The sequence below is a fragment of the Oreochromis niloticus genome, linkage group LG11, assembly GCF_001858045.2.
Source record: "Oreochromis niloticus isolate F11D_XX linkage group LG11, O_niloticus_UMD_NMBU, whole genome shotgun sequence".
NCBI lineage: Eukaryota > Metazoa > Chordata > Actinopteri > Cichliformes > Cichlidae > Oreochromis > Oreochromis niloticus.
Genome location: NC_031976.2, coordinates 11076412 through 11092334, shown reverse-complemented (window position 1 = coordinate 11092334; position 15923 = coordinate 11076412). Strand labels below are relative to the sequence as shown.

Here is a 15923-nt window from a genome sequence, read left to right as displayed (position 1 = left end):
GGACTTACTTGCTTAATTAGACCTGTTGTCTGGACTGTGTGTGGGTTTGTGTAAATGCTGCTCGATCATCCTCTCCCAGACTCTCAGGTTCGTTTTTTTTGCATCTTTTAGGGTGTTGCAAGACTAATTGCATTTTAGGCATTTAAATTACCATACGTGTCAAGGTGACCTCGTGTCGTGACCTCATGCATATGCGACTGTGATTGACTTCTTAAACATGGTATTTGAAAGACCGCTGTATTGCAAACACAACTCGGTGCATTACAATTGGATGTCCAATATTAATCACAGACTGCAAAGATTTGTAAACTTCTTTAAACACAATATTTAATTGACGACATATTTAATGTGGTAACTGCTTTTAAGCTTCTAACCTTTGTTTTATAAAGATTGCAGTGAACTCTCTGAAGTCAGAAATCTAATCTCTGTGGAGATTAGATTTCTATGTGTCGCTGTTATCCTTGAAATCTTTTTTTCACCTCTTTCAGGAAGGCACATTGTGTTCTTGATTTTCCTTTTTGTTGTAGACAATGTGTCTTACTGTGGATTGATTACCACCAAGGTCTTTAGAAATGTTTTTGAAGCCGTGTCCGGCTTTGTACCTCTAGAAAACCTCTTCCTAGGTTCTTTGAGAGTTGTTGTGATCTGGGAATTGTTTACACAATAGGATAGGAACATAGTTTTTCAGCAACCAGAGTGTATGTAATTTCTTTATAAGGAGGAACAGCTCTACAACCCACACTTCCAATTTCATTTCTGCAGTAGGAACCCTGACTCCAGTTTTGGAGGCATTGTTAGCGTTTCGTGAGTAATCCTGGTGATTCCAATGTTTTTGTTGCAACTGTAACAACGTCTTCTGCTCTGCTTTGACTGACGGGCAGGGAAGCTGCAGAGTCTGACTCACATTTTGTTGGCTCTTCTCCATCCATCATTGTCCATCCAATGGTCCCTGGCACCTCGGCAGCGTGAATATTCTCCTTCACTTGAAATGTTAGATAATTAGACTCTCCTTGCCTTTTCTCTACACTCCATTCCCTTCATTTTCTTATAGCCCCTTTGGTCTGCCGCAGATGTGTCTATTATTTATAAGCTAGCTACCTTGCTCTTTGTAATATTAAAGAAACCAGATTTGAAATGGACCCAAAGCCAGACTGAACTTTTCTCTGCTGACTCCTGCCCAAACATTCGGTATCAGCTGCATGGATAGTTCACAGCTGCTCGCTGGTTTTACGTAGGCAGATTTTCTTTTAAGCAATGGTTCATCTTCATCATGAGGGTTGATTTAATAAACACCTTGGAGGGAAGCTTCTCTGATTGAAATTTTGTCTTAAGGGGAATTGTAAAGACACCATGAAATCAAATTAAAGTGAATACTGTGTTGTTTATACACCAACGATAGGGGAAAATCATTTTGTGGGTACTTTTATTTATTTATTCATTCATTTATTTATTTATAATAGTTTGCTGTTTCGTAGAAAATGCCAAGGAAATGTTAATGAATCATCTTTCCCCTGGAGGCGTATACTGATGATGTGGTAGGTGGTGCCTGCTCAGCCCTTGGGAGCAGACCAGTAAGAGCGGACGGGGCTTTTAGAAGGAGAGCATCCTCTCTGGCTCCTCATATTTATAGGAGAAACAGTGATAATGCTGAAGCACATACCACTGTGCTAGCAATTTTATTGGAACTCAAAACCTTGCAGAATACAAAAAAAACCAGCTAATTGGGACATGTTAGATCAGCTTTTTCTTCCTGCAGGGTTTGTACGTTTTCTAAACTTTGTCATTCGTGGCAGTCACGATGATGTGGGTTAATTGAAGTCACCAGGATTAAAAATGCCTTTGTCATGATTTCTGCTCTTTGCTTATGTACATATATATAATATTCAGCCTGTGTGTATTGGGTAAAAATGGTCCACTTCTATTCTGATAAGGTCTACCTTGGAGTTAGCCCTTCAATAGATCAGTCTACCTGCCCCAAATGGGAAATTGATTTCCTCCGTTTTTCCTTACTCTCCCTCAGCAAGGCTAATTAGAAATCACTTGGCAGCCCACCTTTAAGGGAAATACATAAACATAAAAGCTAATATGTGGACTGTTATGTATTAGGAGTTTTCAAGGGCACATTGGCCTTTTGCTGAAGCTTTAATAATAAAAAAAAGAAAAAGAAATCACTCATTCCCTTTCCCATTGTCTCCATACTAATATTTCTTCTTTCTTCATCTTCATCCCTCTACCTGAGTTTTGTGTCTCTCTCACTTTAGTGTAGATCTAAGACTGGCTGTTAGCAGCGAGCTGGGTCTGTATCTGTGTTTGAATGCTCACCTGGCGTTATAAATCAAGAATGTGAGTCCCCCGGGTGCCGTCACCATTGCCATCAGTTCCACTGTTTTATTCATCCGCTCCTTTGTCTCTTCACGATTCTGCCCCACATTAAATTTTGTGCATCTGTGTGTGTGGAGGGGGGTCAGAATGCATTACTGCAGACTGCAGGATAATCCAGGTGTGCTGTAGGGACTAGTGGGAGGGTGAAAGGTAAGCAGGAGAGAGGGATGTGACAAGGATTTGAGAAATGAGGTGGGGATGCTGAACATGACACGGGAAGGACATTTGCCTTTTGGTTTAAAGCATTAAAGGCATTAATTTTTAAAGATACTGATTTTGTAAGCGCAGCATCGTACCGGCAAAATCACCACGCACACAAGATAAAGACAACAGCTGCGCTGGCATTTCGGCTATATTTGTGTGTAAAATTATCATTTGACAAGAATGTTAGAAGCAACAGAATGTCTCTCTTATTTTTTCCTGTCACACAGTGCACAGCCGCTGTGAGGGTGACAAATCACAAGGAAAACACTGTGCATGTGCTAACGATTCATTCCGCTCCGCTCGGCTTCTCTGACCACAGGATTTTAAAAAAACAACAACAACAACAAAAAAGAAACGTAGAGGCATATTAAAAAGTCACTAAATCTAAGTATAAAAGTTGAGGTGAACTAAGTATCTGCAGTGACTGACAACACGTAGACCATGAATTTGACGTGGTTGACATTTCCACATTGAGACAGCATTTTTTTTTTCCAGAGTCACCGTACGTTTTATAAGCAGAAGCCAATGAAGACTCTTACTTCCAGACACCTGAATATCCAAACTTTCTCGTCTTCCTTTGCAGCTCTGCTGGGCTGTTTTAGTCACAGATGGGCAAGCGTTTACTCATGCGAGTCTGATAGTTGTGAATTTTTTATTATTAGTTTTTTTTTAAACACAGGTGAAGCCACTTGGGGTTTAGTTTGAAACAAATGATGTGGGTGGTGCTGAAATTAATTCTCTCTGCAAAGATACTCAGTTCATGTAGTCACAGGTGTAGATACTCCAGCTTCTCTTACACAGGACTGAGTGCACTTTCAAAGCCTGTTTGCAGCCATTAGCAACACGAGGGGTACCTCGTGTTTATGTGAGGCTTAAAACATAATATAAAAAAAATAGGTATATAAAATATTTTTACATTTAATGTTTGCTCGAGTGCAAATATATGTTTATTTGTCATGAGAATTATTCAGTTATAGGAAGAAGCATGTGCATGACTGAAAAATGGGTATGTGGACGCCTGTGTTGAACTGTGTATCCCCTTCATCGCTTGGACCTCACAAACACTCAAATGTGAAATGAATACAAGTTGAATGTGGTTTTCTGCAAACTGAAAATATGAGATTTTTGCTTTGTCAAAGGATTATGTTGGTATGTTATGTTTGGTCAGCTGTTAGCAAGCTATTGTAGCTTGTTAAGGTAGTTGCTCAGCATTCTGTGGGAAGGACCCATCAGCTCTTTTGCTAGGACTCATCATTCAAGGGAAACAGCATGTAACATTACCTATTCTAATACTCTTGTGGGCTTTTTTGACCTCACAAATGATATCTTACTCCCCTGTGCCTTCATGATGTCACCAAATCGGCCACCATAGTTAATAAATAAACCTCCACTAGCTATGACATTTACCTTTGTTGATGCTAACACCTGTATGACAGTGAGCGCCCAATTTTCTTCCTTTTTGTCACATTTGAGAAGATAAACGAGTGTGCGAATAGATGTGAGCAAACGAGCGCGCACACCCGATTTCCCCTTCCCCATTCCCACTGTAAAAACAAAGCCCTGACAAGCAGCGTTGTCAAATGTGCATACGGTGAACTCGTCAGTGTGTTATGCACACAAAGCAGCTGCTTCAGTATGCTCGCCCTCCCTCTTGTGCATCACTGCATCACTGAGGGGGGTTGTGTGCCTGATTGTGGCACAGTGTGCGCGTTTGTATGTACATGCGTGTGTAACGGAGGCAGCTCTCCGCAGGGCTTGCTTAACTAAGATTAATTGCACCTAATCCACTGTGCCAGGTGGAACATAGACCGTGGTGGGTGCACTCACACAAACACGCAGAGACACTCACAAATAGGCACACACATCCCATTATAGCCTTGCTGCTGAAAATTAGCCCCGCGCCTCTCCTGACACCCCGGACCAGACCACAACTCGATACCACCATTTACTTCCCGACAAGTTGCACATTTATCACTGCTCCCGTCTTCCGACAGATGAATGCACGGACGGACAGAATGCCATGACGGAGCTATCTGCTCTCTCACATCCACACCAGCTGACCTTGACAATGCATAGAAAGAATGCGTTTGTCATCTTTCCTCTTTAGAGAAGAGGACGACACGCTGCCTGGACTTAATGTCTTTGAAAGTCGTTTTTAACGTATAGCAGTAGGAACAAGTGCACCGTGGAGTTTCACTGAAATAATGGGAAAGAGAGTGTTCCAAGGTCAGCGATATATTTACTGTACTGTCTAGCAGGGCGAAGTTGATGATTGGCTACAGAAATTAATGGCGACAATGATTAATTTATTGTTAATAAACTCATCTGTAGAGTGAATTGCTTGTAAATGAAAGCCTGCACATTACCATGCTGTTGAGAAATGCTGATTGGTCTGTCAGGTTACACCTGTCCTGGTTGGCAGTGTCATTAAAATGTGTTCACGGTCAGTGTGCTGGAAATGGTGGTTTGAAAATGAAATCCAGTCTAGAGAGAACTCGGGCGTCATACTTCAACAGTAAAGTTGATTTTAATTTTTTGCTTTTTTTCAGGTGAACTTTGAGTAAAATGAGGTTATTACTTCATTTATTACTTGAGGTTCATTCATGATTTAATTTCTCAGGTGCGCACACACACCCAGGAGATGCATCAAACTATCTTTTTCCAGTTGTGATTGAATACCACTATAGAGGATTTATTGAAACCAGTGTTAAATTAATAGGTTAATTCCTGGTTTCTTTTTTAGAGTAAGGAACACCGTTAGGGAATTGGTATTCATTAGTAAAATAATACATGGCAAGAGGCGCAACAGGTTACTGTGTACTCCTGTAATTTACAGTCACAATAGTTTCCTCTATTCCCTTACAAAATAAAGCTATTTACGAAGCAGGTGTGAAATGACTCCAAGCTACATGGACTTTGCTTTTAGCTTCCTCCTTGCCTATGTTAGCTCTTATCACCCCATAATCATGTGGCATTCCACAAGGATCTGGGTTCAGTCTCGTGTTATTTTTGTGGTATATTATCCCATTATGTCATATTATTAGTAGTAGTTTGAAAACCTTTTTTTCTTTTTATATCATCTGTATGCTGACAACATTGAACTGTACCTCTCCTTTATATCTCAGTACATATAAATTAACCATTTTATTTTGTCTTACTGCAATTGGTGGCTGGATCCCTTCATCTCCTCCGGCTTGATCTTTTGTAATGCACTAAAACTCATCTATTCAGAACATTTGTATGTTCTGTGTTGTTTTACCTGGTTTGCTTTTACCTTGTATTAGCTGTTAAAAAAGAAAAACAAAATTAAATACCCCTGTAACACTTTGTGACTGGTTTCTTGTCTTGAAGTGTGTTATATAAATAAATTTTAGCTAGTTGCTTTTCCACCAGCAACCAGGTCACTAACATAGAACTGAATTCAGTGGATTGCCACATAGCTCTGCTTGTTGTTATCAATCACCGACCAAGCTTTCTGAGTCCAGATTGGACCTATATGCAGGTAAAATATTAAACTGGTGCATCCCCAACAGACACGTGCAGATTGACTTTTTTTTTTGATGAAAGACAGGCAGTCACCTTCTTTCTCTTCCCTCTGCCTATCACACTTTCTCCTTTCCTACCCTTTGTCTCCTCCCTTCACTTTTCCCCTCTGCACCTCTCGGTTACTGTCATCATGTATGTCATAATGATGGGGAGCAGTGGCCTTCATTTATCTTGTGCCTGTGTTGTGCTGCAGATAATGTATCTACGCCTCTGCTTCCCAGCCTTTTTTCCGCACCCTCTCAGCCCTGTCAGATGAAGTAGACTACTCTTTCATCCACACCACCCCTGATTTTTCAACCCATTATTTATCTCTTCATACTTGTACTTCATACACCATTTATCCAAAATGTTTTTGTTTTGGGGTTTTTTTTGTAATTATTTGTTAATCTTGTCATTTGTAGATTTCATGTTCTTTTTGCTAAATGTGCATTATGTAGATGTCACAGCAAATATAGGTCGGGGAACTCACTCACAGAAAGGAAAGAGAAAAGGAAAGTTTAGTATACATGGTTACGTTACTGACCTCTTACCTTCAGTTGTTCTTACACCTGCATTAAGCAGTGGTTGTGAAGGACCATCATACACGCTTAAGGATGTCTGCTATGTCAACCCTGGCTAAAGGCCTCTCCTGTACCTGCATGCGTCTGTGTAGTGTGCATGTGCGTGCACACGTCTGGGTGTACTTGTTTGGATATCGCTGCCTGGAAGTGTAGATTGTTTGCCTAAGACAGACAGGAGTGGAGATTGATTTATTCCATTTGTTTTCAATCTAAGGCTTATGTAGGTAGCACATGTGTTTGCTTAGGGCAGCGCTTGTTAGCTCAAAGCCTAATTGGCATATTGTGTTGTGCCAGTGGGAGAAAAGGAGTGTGGCCCTAATGAATTAGACTTTAGACAAAACCTAGCTATTGTCTTTAGTGGCTGTTAATTAAAGAAACTATATTTGCAGGAACTTGTGCTTTTGCATTTGTCATGTTAAAGGTCCCATGTTGTTAAATTTGACTGGGCTTTACAGAATCAGAGGTGTGAAAAGTATTAACTGCTTACATTCCTCCATCCTTATATTGCTTCCACTTTTGCATGCCAGGAATAATTTTTTAGCCAGTACTCCAGCAGAATTGAAATCAACCAATAGTTGTTGAACTATAACAAATCACAGACTGACAACTAAATGGGGTTTCTGTCATTGTAGAGATGTGAACTGGGGCAAATTAATGTTATGTGGACTATGAAGGAGGAATTGACAGTTTTGTAGAGAAACCCTGAGTTTGTTGAAGAAAGGATGTCTAAGTTGGGTGTCTTCTGGAAGAAGAAAACTCAAACTTTCCACTCAGTTCTCACTAAATCTACCTTTTAGAACGTGACCCCAATGTTAAACTATATGTATTACTGTGTGACTGTTGTTGTTTGGTTAATCTGGTAGTAAAGGGTCAGCTGTAAAGCTGTAAGCACAGGTGTGTAGAAGCAGTGTTGAAGGAACAAGCTGGTTGGTATTGTGAGCTTAAAATGCTAAAGAAAGCCTGCGAACCTGGGAGATGGTGAATAACTCGGAAAAAAGGGCTACAGCCTTTAAATTTGAGTTACACATGGGCTTTGTGGGCTGGGAATGAATGGATAGCACTATGGATTTTGTCTCAGTTGCATCTCATGGGTACAGTATATAGACATGCACTGCATTTGATGATGGCTAATCTTATTTGTCCTTGAGAGTATCAGCTTGTCCATCGTTTCTTTGTTTTATTGTGGCGACATTATGGTCATTTTTCATTGTTTTCCCAAATCTGGACAGGGTATGAGTGAAGAGTTTTTGGACTCTGCAGATCACCTGGAATTTTTAACAGATTTGGAGAAGAAGAAAAGTACAAACATTACTGAGTCTGTAGCAAGGTTAGATGAGGGGTTTGGCAAACAGGACAGCAGCATTGCAACAACAAAGGAGAGATGGAAGTCAGTCTCAAAGCCTAAAAACATTCAGATTATCTTTGTTCTCTGAAGTAGACGTAGTAGTAGATGCAGCGTTGTTTAGTTGCATATGGGGTAAAGTCAAGCCTGGAGTATTTATAGAATGCTTAGTGCTTGTCAGAGAGGCTTTTAAAGAGAACTGCAAAATAAATGTGTAAACACAGAGATGGTAAGAACCACTCTGTTTTTACCTTCCACAACAGCTTGGCATCCTTGTCGCAAAGTAAATGACTGTCAGAATGGAGTGCAGAGTAAAAGTGGGTTGTCAGCTGTGTTGAATGAATGGGTCAAGAGTGTGGACTTGTTCAATTAGGGTTTGTGCTCCGGGGCCCTGAGGGTAAGATGAGGGGGGGTGGAGGAGGAGAGGAAAAAAAAAAAAAAAAAAAAATGAAGCTGCTGTGGAACAACAGCCTTCTTCACTCAGCAGAACGCTGGTAGAATACGATGTCTTTAAATTGTAATGCAGCTAAACATTTGTTTTGTTTTCCTCGTGGCTCTAAAGTATTTATGAAATGCCAAAAAGAGTGTGGTTTGCTGTCACTGTGGAGAACATATGTGGAAATAGTGGTTTTCAGTCTGTTCAGTACAATCAAAAGTGTTACATTTCATGCATGAACCGAATCTTTTTTTGTGTGTGTTTTTCAAATTTCAGCTTGAGAAGGTGTTAATACAAATTAAAAATGCATTATATATGCATAGCTTGAATAAGGTAGGAAACCAGCCGGCGTCTCTGAAGATATTTCTTAAACTATTCTTTCCTTCTCTTTAACTTTCCTTGATAAATGCACCATCTGAAAGTCATAATTTTAATTTCATTGCAGCTTCCAAATGGATTTTTTTCCCCCTATAACGAAAATGTATTTTTGATGGAGGTCTGATTGGCCCATTTATCCTTATTTTAAACTATTAAAATGTTCTATTCGCCAAATTCGGTAAGTAGTGGGAGGAAACTGAGGGTAAAGAAATGTCGCTCTCCCAAGCTTCAAACACTTGGCACCATTGTCTGCTACTCACCTGCTTAACTTGACGCTGGTGGATGTAAACTTTGCGTGTGTGTGTGTGTGTGTGTTAAACCGCAACAGACTTTCCAGGCAAGGCCCTGTCAGCCTGTCAAGGTGGTGATTAGAATGTGTTGTGACACGCAGATACGTGCAGCCTCACATTCAGAGACCCACACACACTCACACACATCTTGCTGCCCGCACAGAGATGTTGTGGCCTGCAGCAGCATGCAAGGTCCGACGCAGTTCACCTCTTGTGTCATTGAGTATTAGAGTATGGACTATCTGTCTGGTTCATGGCAGAGAGACACGCACACCCACACGTATAAACACACACATGGTAGTGCGTTGTTGATTATGACTCTGAATGTTGCTCCCCAAGGTAAGGAGTTTTGCTCCCTACTGATAAACACTTCCAGTCTATCATACATACATACGGCATGTCCATCCTCAAGCTTCACGTCTCGTGCTTTCCTTTTCCAGACACACACACACACACACACACACACCTGCTCACACACAAAAACTTTCCTTTCCAGATCTCACACTTTTACTCTCTGCATCACATCCTATTTCCTTCTCAATTTTCTGTTGAACTCACAGTTCCTCACATACTCCTTTAAACACACTTTCACTTTGTCTCTTGTCTAAATACACACATACACACAATCAAGCAGCACTAAGGGAATGGACAGACTCATTCCCCGTCTGGCCTCACACCCAGATTGATTGATAGGAGAGGCGGCAGGGCAGCAGAAATGAGTGAGGAATAGCAAATGGTGGGGCACGCTCCCACCTCCACGCCTTGATGATATTGTTAAATTGGCTGTTCTTGGGCTAATGCTGCTGTTATGTCCACAGAATATTACTAGCTTCCCTAGTAAAGCAACAGGGGGGAGCAAGAAGTCCTCTTTCTGTCTCTCTTTCAAAAAGTCCACATTAACTGGAGTAGCTCTCCAGCTCCATTCCAGTGAAGTAGAATTTTTGTTGTTCCTTAGCACGACTAAATGTAGTCTCACCCATGGTGGATAAAGAAAGGAAGGAGAAGAAAGAGCACGATCATCTATTATGTGTGTGCACCCTCAAGATAATTAATCCACGTGATACTTGTGAGCCTGTAGATGATGCACGCTGCCTCTTTCATTTTGCGGGGCATCTATAGTAAGCACTATATTGAAGGTAAAAGTAAAGTAGGCGCACTGGTAGTTGAAAGAACAGAGAACATTATTCATGTCAGATTACTCTAGCCTTTTTTTTTTCTTCCTGTTTTGACATTCGGGAAGTACAAAAGCTTCTCTTTGTTGCGTGTGAACCTCGAGTCCCTTGATGTGTTTGTAGCTTTGACTTCTTATCACTTTATGGCTCATTTTTAGGTATAAAACAATATGTCAGTCAGTGAGTTGATCAAAAATAGGCACCGGATAATCAATTGGCCACTCAGAGTAAAATGTTCTTTCATTATTTATTTTTTTGGGGGGGGAGGGGGTGTGTCAGTGTTTTCCAAGCATGTACCAATCTGTCTTGCTTGTTGACTGATATTGACTATTGGCAAATAAGATGGCATTTACAGGTGTCAGCGAATGATATTTATCTGTGCTGTCACGTCGATTTTGCCCTTAGTAAAGGTTCAGAGAAAGTGTGATGAAGAATACTTGTGTCATAATAGAGAAAAATACAAAAATAGGGAAGATAAACAGGTATCAGCGGATATAGATAGATAGATAAATAAATATAGATGGATGTAGAGAGAGATTTGTTTTGGTATCGGTATCAGTCGATACAAACGAACACAGAATTTCACTGTAAGTGCATACACACTATTTTTTTCTCATCAATAAGTGTTAATTTGTTACTGGTGATTATATAACTATAAAAATAATTGTTTTTAGCACCTACCTTACCAGGCAGATTGAAAGATCTCCAGAGGTTTATGACTTCCAATCAGTGTTGAGTCGACACAGCTGAGATGCCACGCAGTTTGTTTTGCTGTTTGTTGTTCTTTTTTTTTTTCCCCCACAGCTGTAATTTAGGGTTTATGAACAAACAAGGTAGTGATCCTGTGGCATTACAAGACTCTTGTATTTTCTATTAGATGTTTGTAGTGGATGCCTCTGCAGGCCTGCCACTGGCTGGTTGTCTCTCTCGCCCCCGAATCTCACTTTAGCTCTCAGGCTAAGAGACAGTTGATTTTCTTCATGTGTCTTCTGTCTTTGTTTCTTCGTTTTTTCCTTTCTGACCTGAGTACAGCCGGTAGGAGTTTGTTTGCAAGGCGGCCTGTCTGCTTGAGTTTCGTGTGGAAGCTGAGTGTCATCCAGTTGAGTAGAGTACACGTCAGTCAGTGTGAAGTTGGTGTAAACTTCGATTAGTTTGAATGCACGGCAGTCTTATTCACATTCACATGGTGTCATTTTAATATTAAGAGTATTCAAATACACAGACTTAATCACATGCCGGCATAATCTGCTGGAATAAATATATTTTTGTTTTTCCTCACTATCACTTGCAGTGGTGCATGTTTTATTTAAGTATGTATTTTCAAATTATGGAAATGTAACAAACACAAAGGAAACTCATTCAAATTGTACAAAATAGAAGAAAAAAACATCCCCAAAAAGTTCAAATTAAAATTAAAGAAGGCCAATAAAAAAATATCCGCTGAATACTAATGTCAGTCAGATTCAGTAACGCTATATCACGTTTTATTTCTGCAGCATTTTTATTATTTGACTTTCACCTTTTGTGATTTGGGTTTGGGTTTTTTTGCCCATGCCTCACATTGTTGAAGTTTTAGTGGGAATAATTCATATTGTTCCAGAACTTTTAAAAATGACAATATTCTTGAAGGAAGTCAGTATATCAATCCAAATATGAATAATAATTCTGAGGAATCAGAACCACAAACCCAGTGAGTTAAAGCATTTTTACCGAGTCTCATATATGGTTGTCCCTTTGTTTCTCTGTGCCCCATTGCCTCTTTGCTGCTCAGTTTGTCCTACAAGCTACGGGGGGAAAGACACTATTGAGACGGCGATTCTTTCTTTATGGAGGCTGCTCCACTCTTTTGAAATTCTGAGTACTTCAGATATGATTTCTTAACCTTCTAAAGATCAGTGACTTTTCACTTGAGTCTTAGATTTCTGCTCCTCTGTTAAAAAGAACCTCCCTGTAAATGCTTTTCAAGGATACTTAGACTTTTGACCAACCTTTTCATTTTAAAGAAAACGCTGACATCCACCCTTGAATCTAAACTGTAATATCGACTGCAGAAAGACCCACAGACTTTGAAGTTGTCCTGAATGCCTTATAGATCAACTCGTTTGACAGAAATCCAAGACGAGTGATTGATAGTGACACGTTTTAACATTCAGCAAGGCACGATGGTGTAAAGTCACGCTTTGAACAACGGGGCGTTTTAAGTGGTGTCGCGCCAACACGTTCAGCTCTCGCTTGCAGCTTTTGATCTTCTTAAACCATCACTTAAGGAGATCATCACCACTTGTTGTTTAAATCTGCAAAACGGTCAGAATGAACGGAAATATGTGCTGAAAGCAAAGTCCGATTGAGCTGGACACCAACGAAGATTAGAGTTGCGAACTAGGAATGAAGGTGGGGTTGAGTTAGGGAGGAGGGATGGCCAATTGGTTTTCCTGCCTCTGTTGTCAATCACCCAGCCTTTACCTTTTGCATCAGAGACAGATCGCTTTGTGCACAATTTCCCTGCTAATGATAGGGTGCCGGGCTGGTGCATGCCTCAGTGGCGCCTAAAAGGTAAGTACCCACACTGATGGGTATAGAAGTGCACAGACAGATACTGTATTTAGGTGGCAGGCTGCCTTGAGCTCTGTGTGTCTTGGAGTCTGCTACTAGCCAGCCCCCGAGCAGAGCCACTCTCCAACAGACTTATTATCCGTCCATCACCATCACTCCCTCCTTTCCTCACGCTCTCTTTTTTTGCTTCTCCTGTTACCCTTTTCTCCCACTCTGTTTTAATTCTCACCTACTTCTTATTTGTCACCACTCAGTCAGAATTAAAAACTTGAATGTAAAAGACACATTTTAGAAACACACAAACACACTTGCAGATGCTACCTGAAACCCCCACCACCTCCTATGATGTGTACCAGAATTGCTACAGTCTCCCAATTTCTCTCTCACTCTTCATATACTGCATCTTCCTCTATTTCTCTCCTGCTTTCTCATCCTCCTCCCCCTGTTTTACTCTGCTTCCTTCTGTCTCACTGACCATGTCAATCACTAAATAAAAGGGAAGACTTAAAGGATAGACTGTTACATGCAGTTCATCCTTGCTGTATGGGGCCATGAAAAGGGTCTGTTCCCATCCACTGCTCCAATCCAAATGTTAAAATTCAGTTCAAGGAGAACATTTGATTGATTATTTTCTTTGTTTTGCAAGAATCGGGTTTGTGGGAGGTTTGCTTCAAGAAAACTTGAGATTAATGCAAATCAGATGGGGTCCCTTGCATTGCTTTGGATTTTAGTGATTCTGAAACCTCAGTGTTTTTAACACTCCATGAACTCTTGGAGGTCAGCTAATTACAACCAAATGAAATGTTAATATATTTTGATTTTGGCTGATCTCTGCTTTACATAACCTCACCTGCCAGGGGTCAAATTCTGACCATAAGGCAGAAGAAAAAAAAAAGAACTTCACCCATTTAAAGAAAAAAGAAGAGGTTTTTTTTCCCTCTCTTCCCTGCCTTTTTTTTCTTCGTGTGTTCCCTCTCATCCCACTTCCCCTCTTTAACACGTTCCCTCCATTTCAAGTGTCCTTCATTTTTCCCAGCTTTGCTCTATTTTTTTCCCTCTCTGCTTTTCACCCATGCCTCTTTTCAAACCTCTCCAGTTTGTTCTTGTTAACAGCCCCAGTAGGAGAAGGATGTGCTCTACAGACTGGGGTCTAGGGGGCCACAGCTGCCCAATCACAAACTGATTTATCAACCTCCTCCAGCCAGCCTGCATAGAGATACTGTTTTGCTTGCTTGCTTTGGTTGTTACTTACAGCCAGTGAGGCAGGTTGTTTGTATTTGTGGCTGTGCGTCCTTAGGATGTGTCTGCCATAATGAAATGGCTCTCCCCGAAATGCATCTAGCCTTCTCTCTGGTAGCTTAAGCCTGTCTGTGTCTCTGTCCTGCCGTTCTCTCCCTAGTAGAATGTATTAACTGACATAAGTAATGAAAGGCTGACTGGTGAACCCAGCTGATGTTTGTTTTAAAAATCTCCACCACAGCCACTTGATAACAGAAGATGAAGCTTTGGTTTTTCCTCAGTTTCATTGCATTTGTCCTTCACATCCTGGTTGCTCTTTTGCTTCACCATATTTATCATTTTTCTCACATCTCCTCTCTCCCATTACTCCCTCCCCTTGTTCATACGCCATGTAGAGTTCCAGATGGAGAACAGATATTCACAGTTTCAAAAAAAAAAAGCTGATTTCAGTGAACTGATTTTTTTTTTCCTTCTTCTTTGTCCCATTTCCCTGACTTTCCCCTCCCGTCCTCTCCATTTCTTCCTCTTTCTCTGCCTCTAGTCCAGTACCAGATGGAGATGATGCGTTCTCTGCGTCACGTCAACATTGACCATCTGCATGTGGGCTGGTACCAGTCCACCTACTATGGCTCCTTTGTCAGCCGAGCGCTGCTCGACTCTCAGTTCAGCTACCAGCACGCCATTGAGGAGTCAGTAGTACTCATATATGGTGAGTAGTCCCGTACAGAACACTACGTAAAGACTGTTTTTAAAAAAAATCATTTTGTTTACTTTTGTTTGCAAGTTAAGACCAGAAATTGGCAAAACATCAAATATATTTTACTATAGATGAACAGACAGAACATTACAAAGAATATGAATATAAATAAAAAAGATTCATGGTATAGATGTTAAATTAGGAATTCATCAATTTAAGTATAATTTACTTATTATACTTTTTCTTATATTCTTTCATACTTACACTTTTACAACGGTGGATGATCATATTAAATTTGCATAAACATTTAAAGAATAAGGGCAGCTGAGCCTAAAGCTCAGACTGTTCAAAACACTTGATATCTGATGTTTTGTTTCCTTTTGCTCCGTATGATGTCAGTGAGAGTGGGTATCTCTAATATGTCAGGTCCACAGCCGTGACTGAGTGTAAAAGCCCCCATGAGAAGAAATCTGCCTTAAAGTAGGGGAATGAAAGCTGAAATGGCTTATTTCGCACAGTGGATAAGCCAAATTATTTTGAACCTTTAATAATGTAAAGCTGCCCTAGTGGGGTTCAAGAATGAATATAATTGGAAATTTGCATAATAGGTCCCCTTCAAGTTTATGTTGTGTGTGTTTTTAAGAGCCAGAATGGGTTCATCGGGGTAAAGGTCTGATGGGTTCATATAAATCTTGGGCTGTCTGCTGCTGTCACTTCAAAAAAAAAAGAAAAAAAGTTGTATTGATAATGTGATATCAAGCCAAAATGAGAGAAGGGATCCACTGCTGTATTTGTCACATGTCCTAAAGCCATTCAAGCCTTTCACAGGCCACCAGTAATGAAAGAGACTCATGCTGGTGGAAAGTCATTCTAGTAAAGTTAGCTCCGCAAAGTACTGCTGAGTCCTCATGAAATAAAGTAAACACAGCAACATCAAAACACTCACCCTAGGCCTGAAAGCAGAAAAGCTTGCTTAGTTTCAGTAAACATGGTCATTATCTGTTTTCTTTCTCTTGGACCAAAATGGTGCCTCTACAAGAGAGTTGATTACAGTCATTTATGCTTCATTGTCACTCAGGTTTCTGCCATGATTAAACAACCACATGTCAAATTTAGTCTCTTTA

The 15923-nt window shown here is 40.4% G+C and overlaps 1 protein-coding gene across 1 annotated transcript in view; it reads left to right on the top strand.

Moving 5' to 3' along the window:
* The window catches only part of LOC100709867 (eukaryotic translation initiation factor 3 subunit H), a 57875-nt gene that overhangs the window by 18216 nt on the left and 23736 nt on the right, over window positions 1-15923 (top strand). Inside the window, exon 3 of the mRNA XM_003443664.5 lies at window positions 14644-14811. Within this exon, the coding sequence (XP_003443712.1) occupies window positions 14644-14811 (168 nt within the window). The remainder of the gene's footprint in view (window positions 1-14643; window positions 14812-15923) is intronic.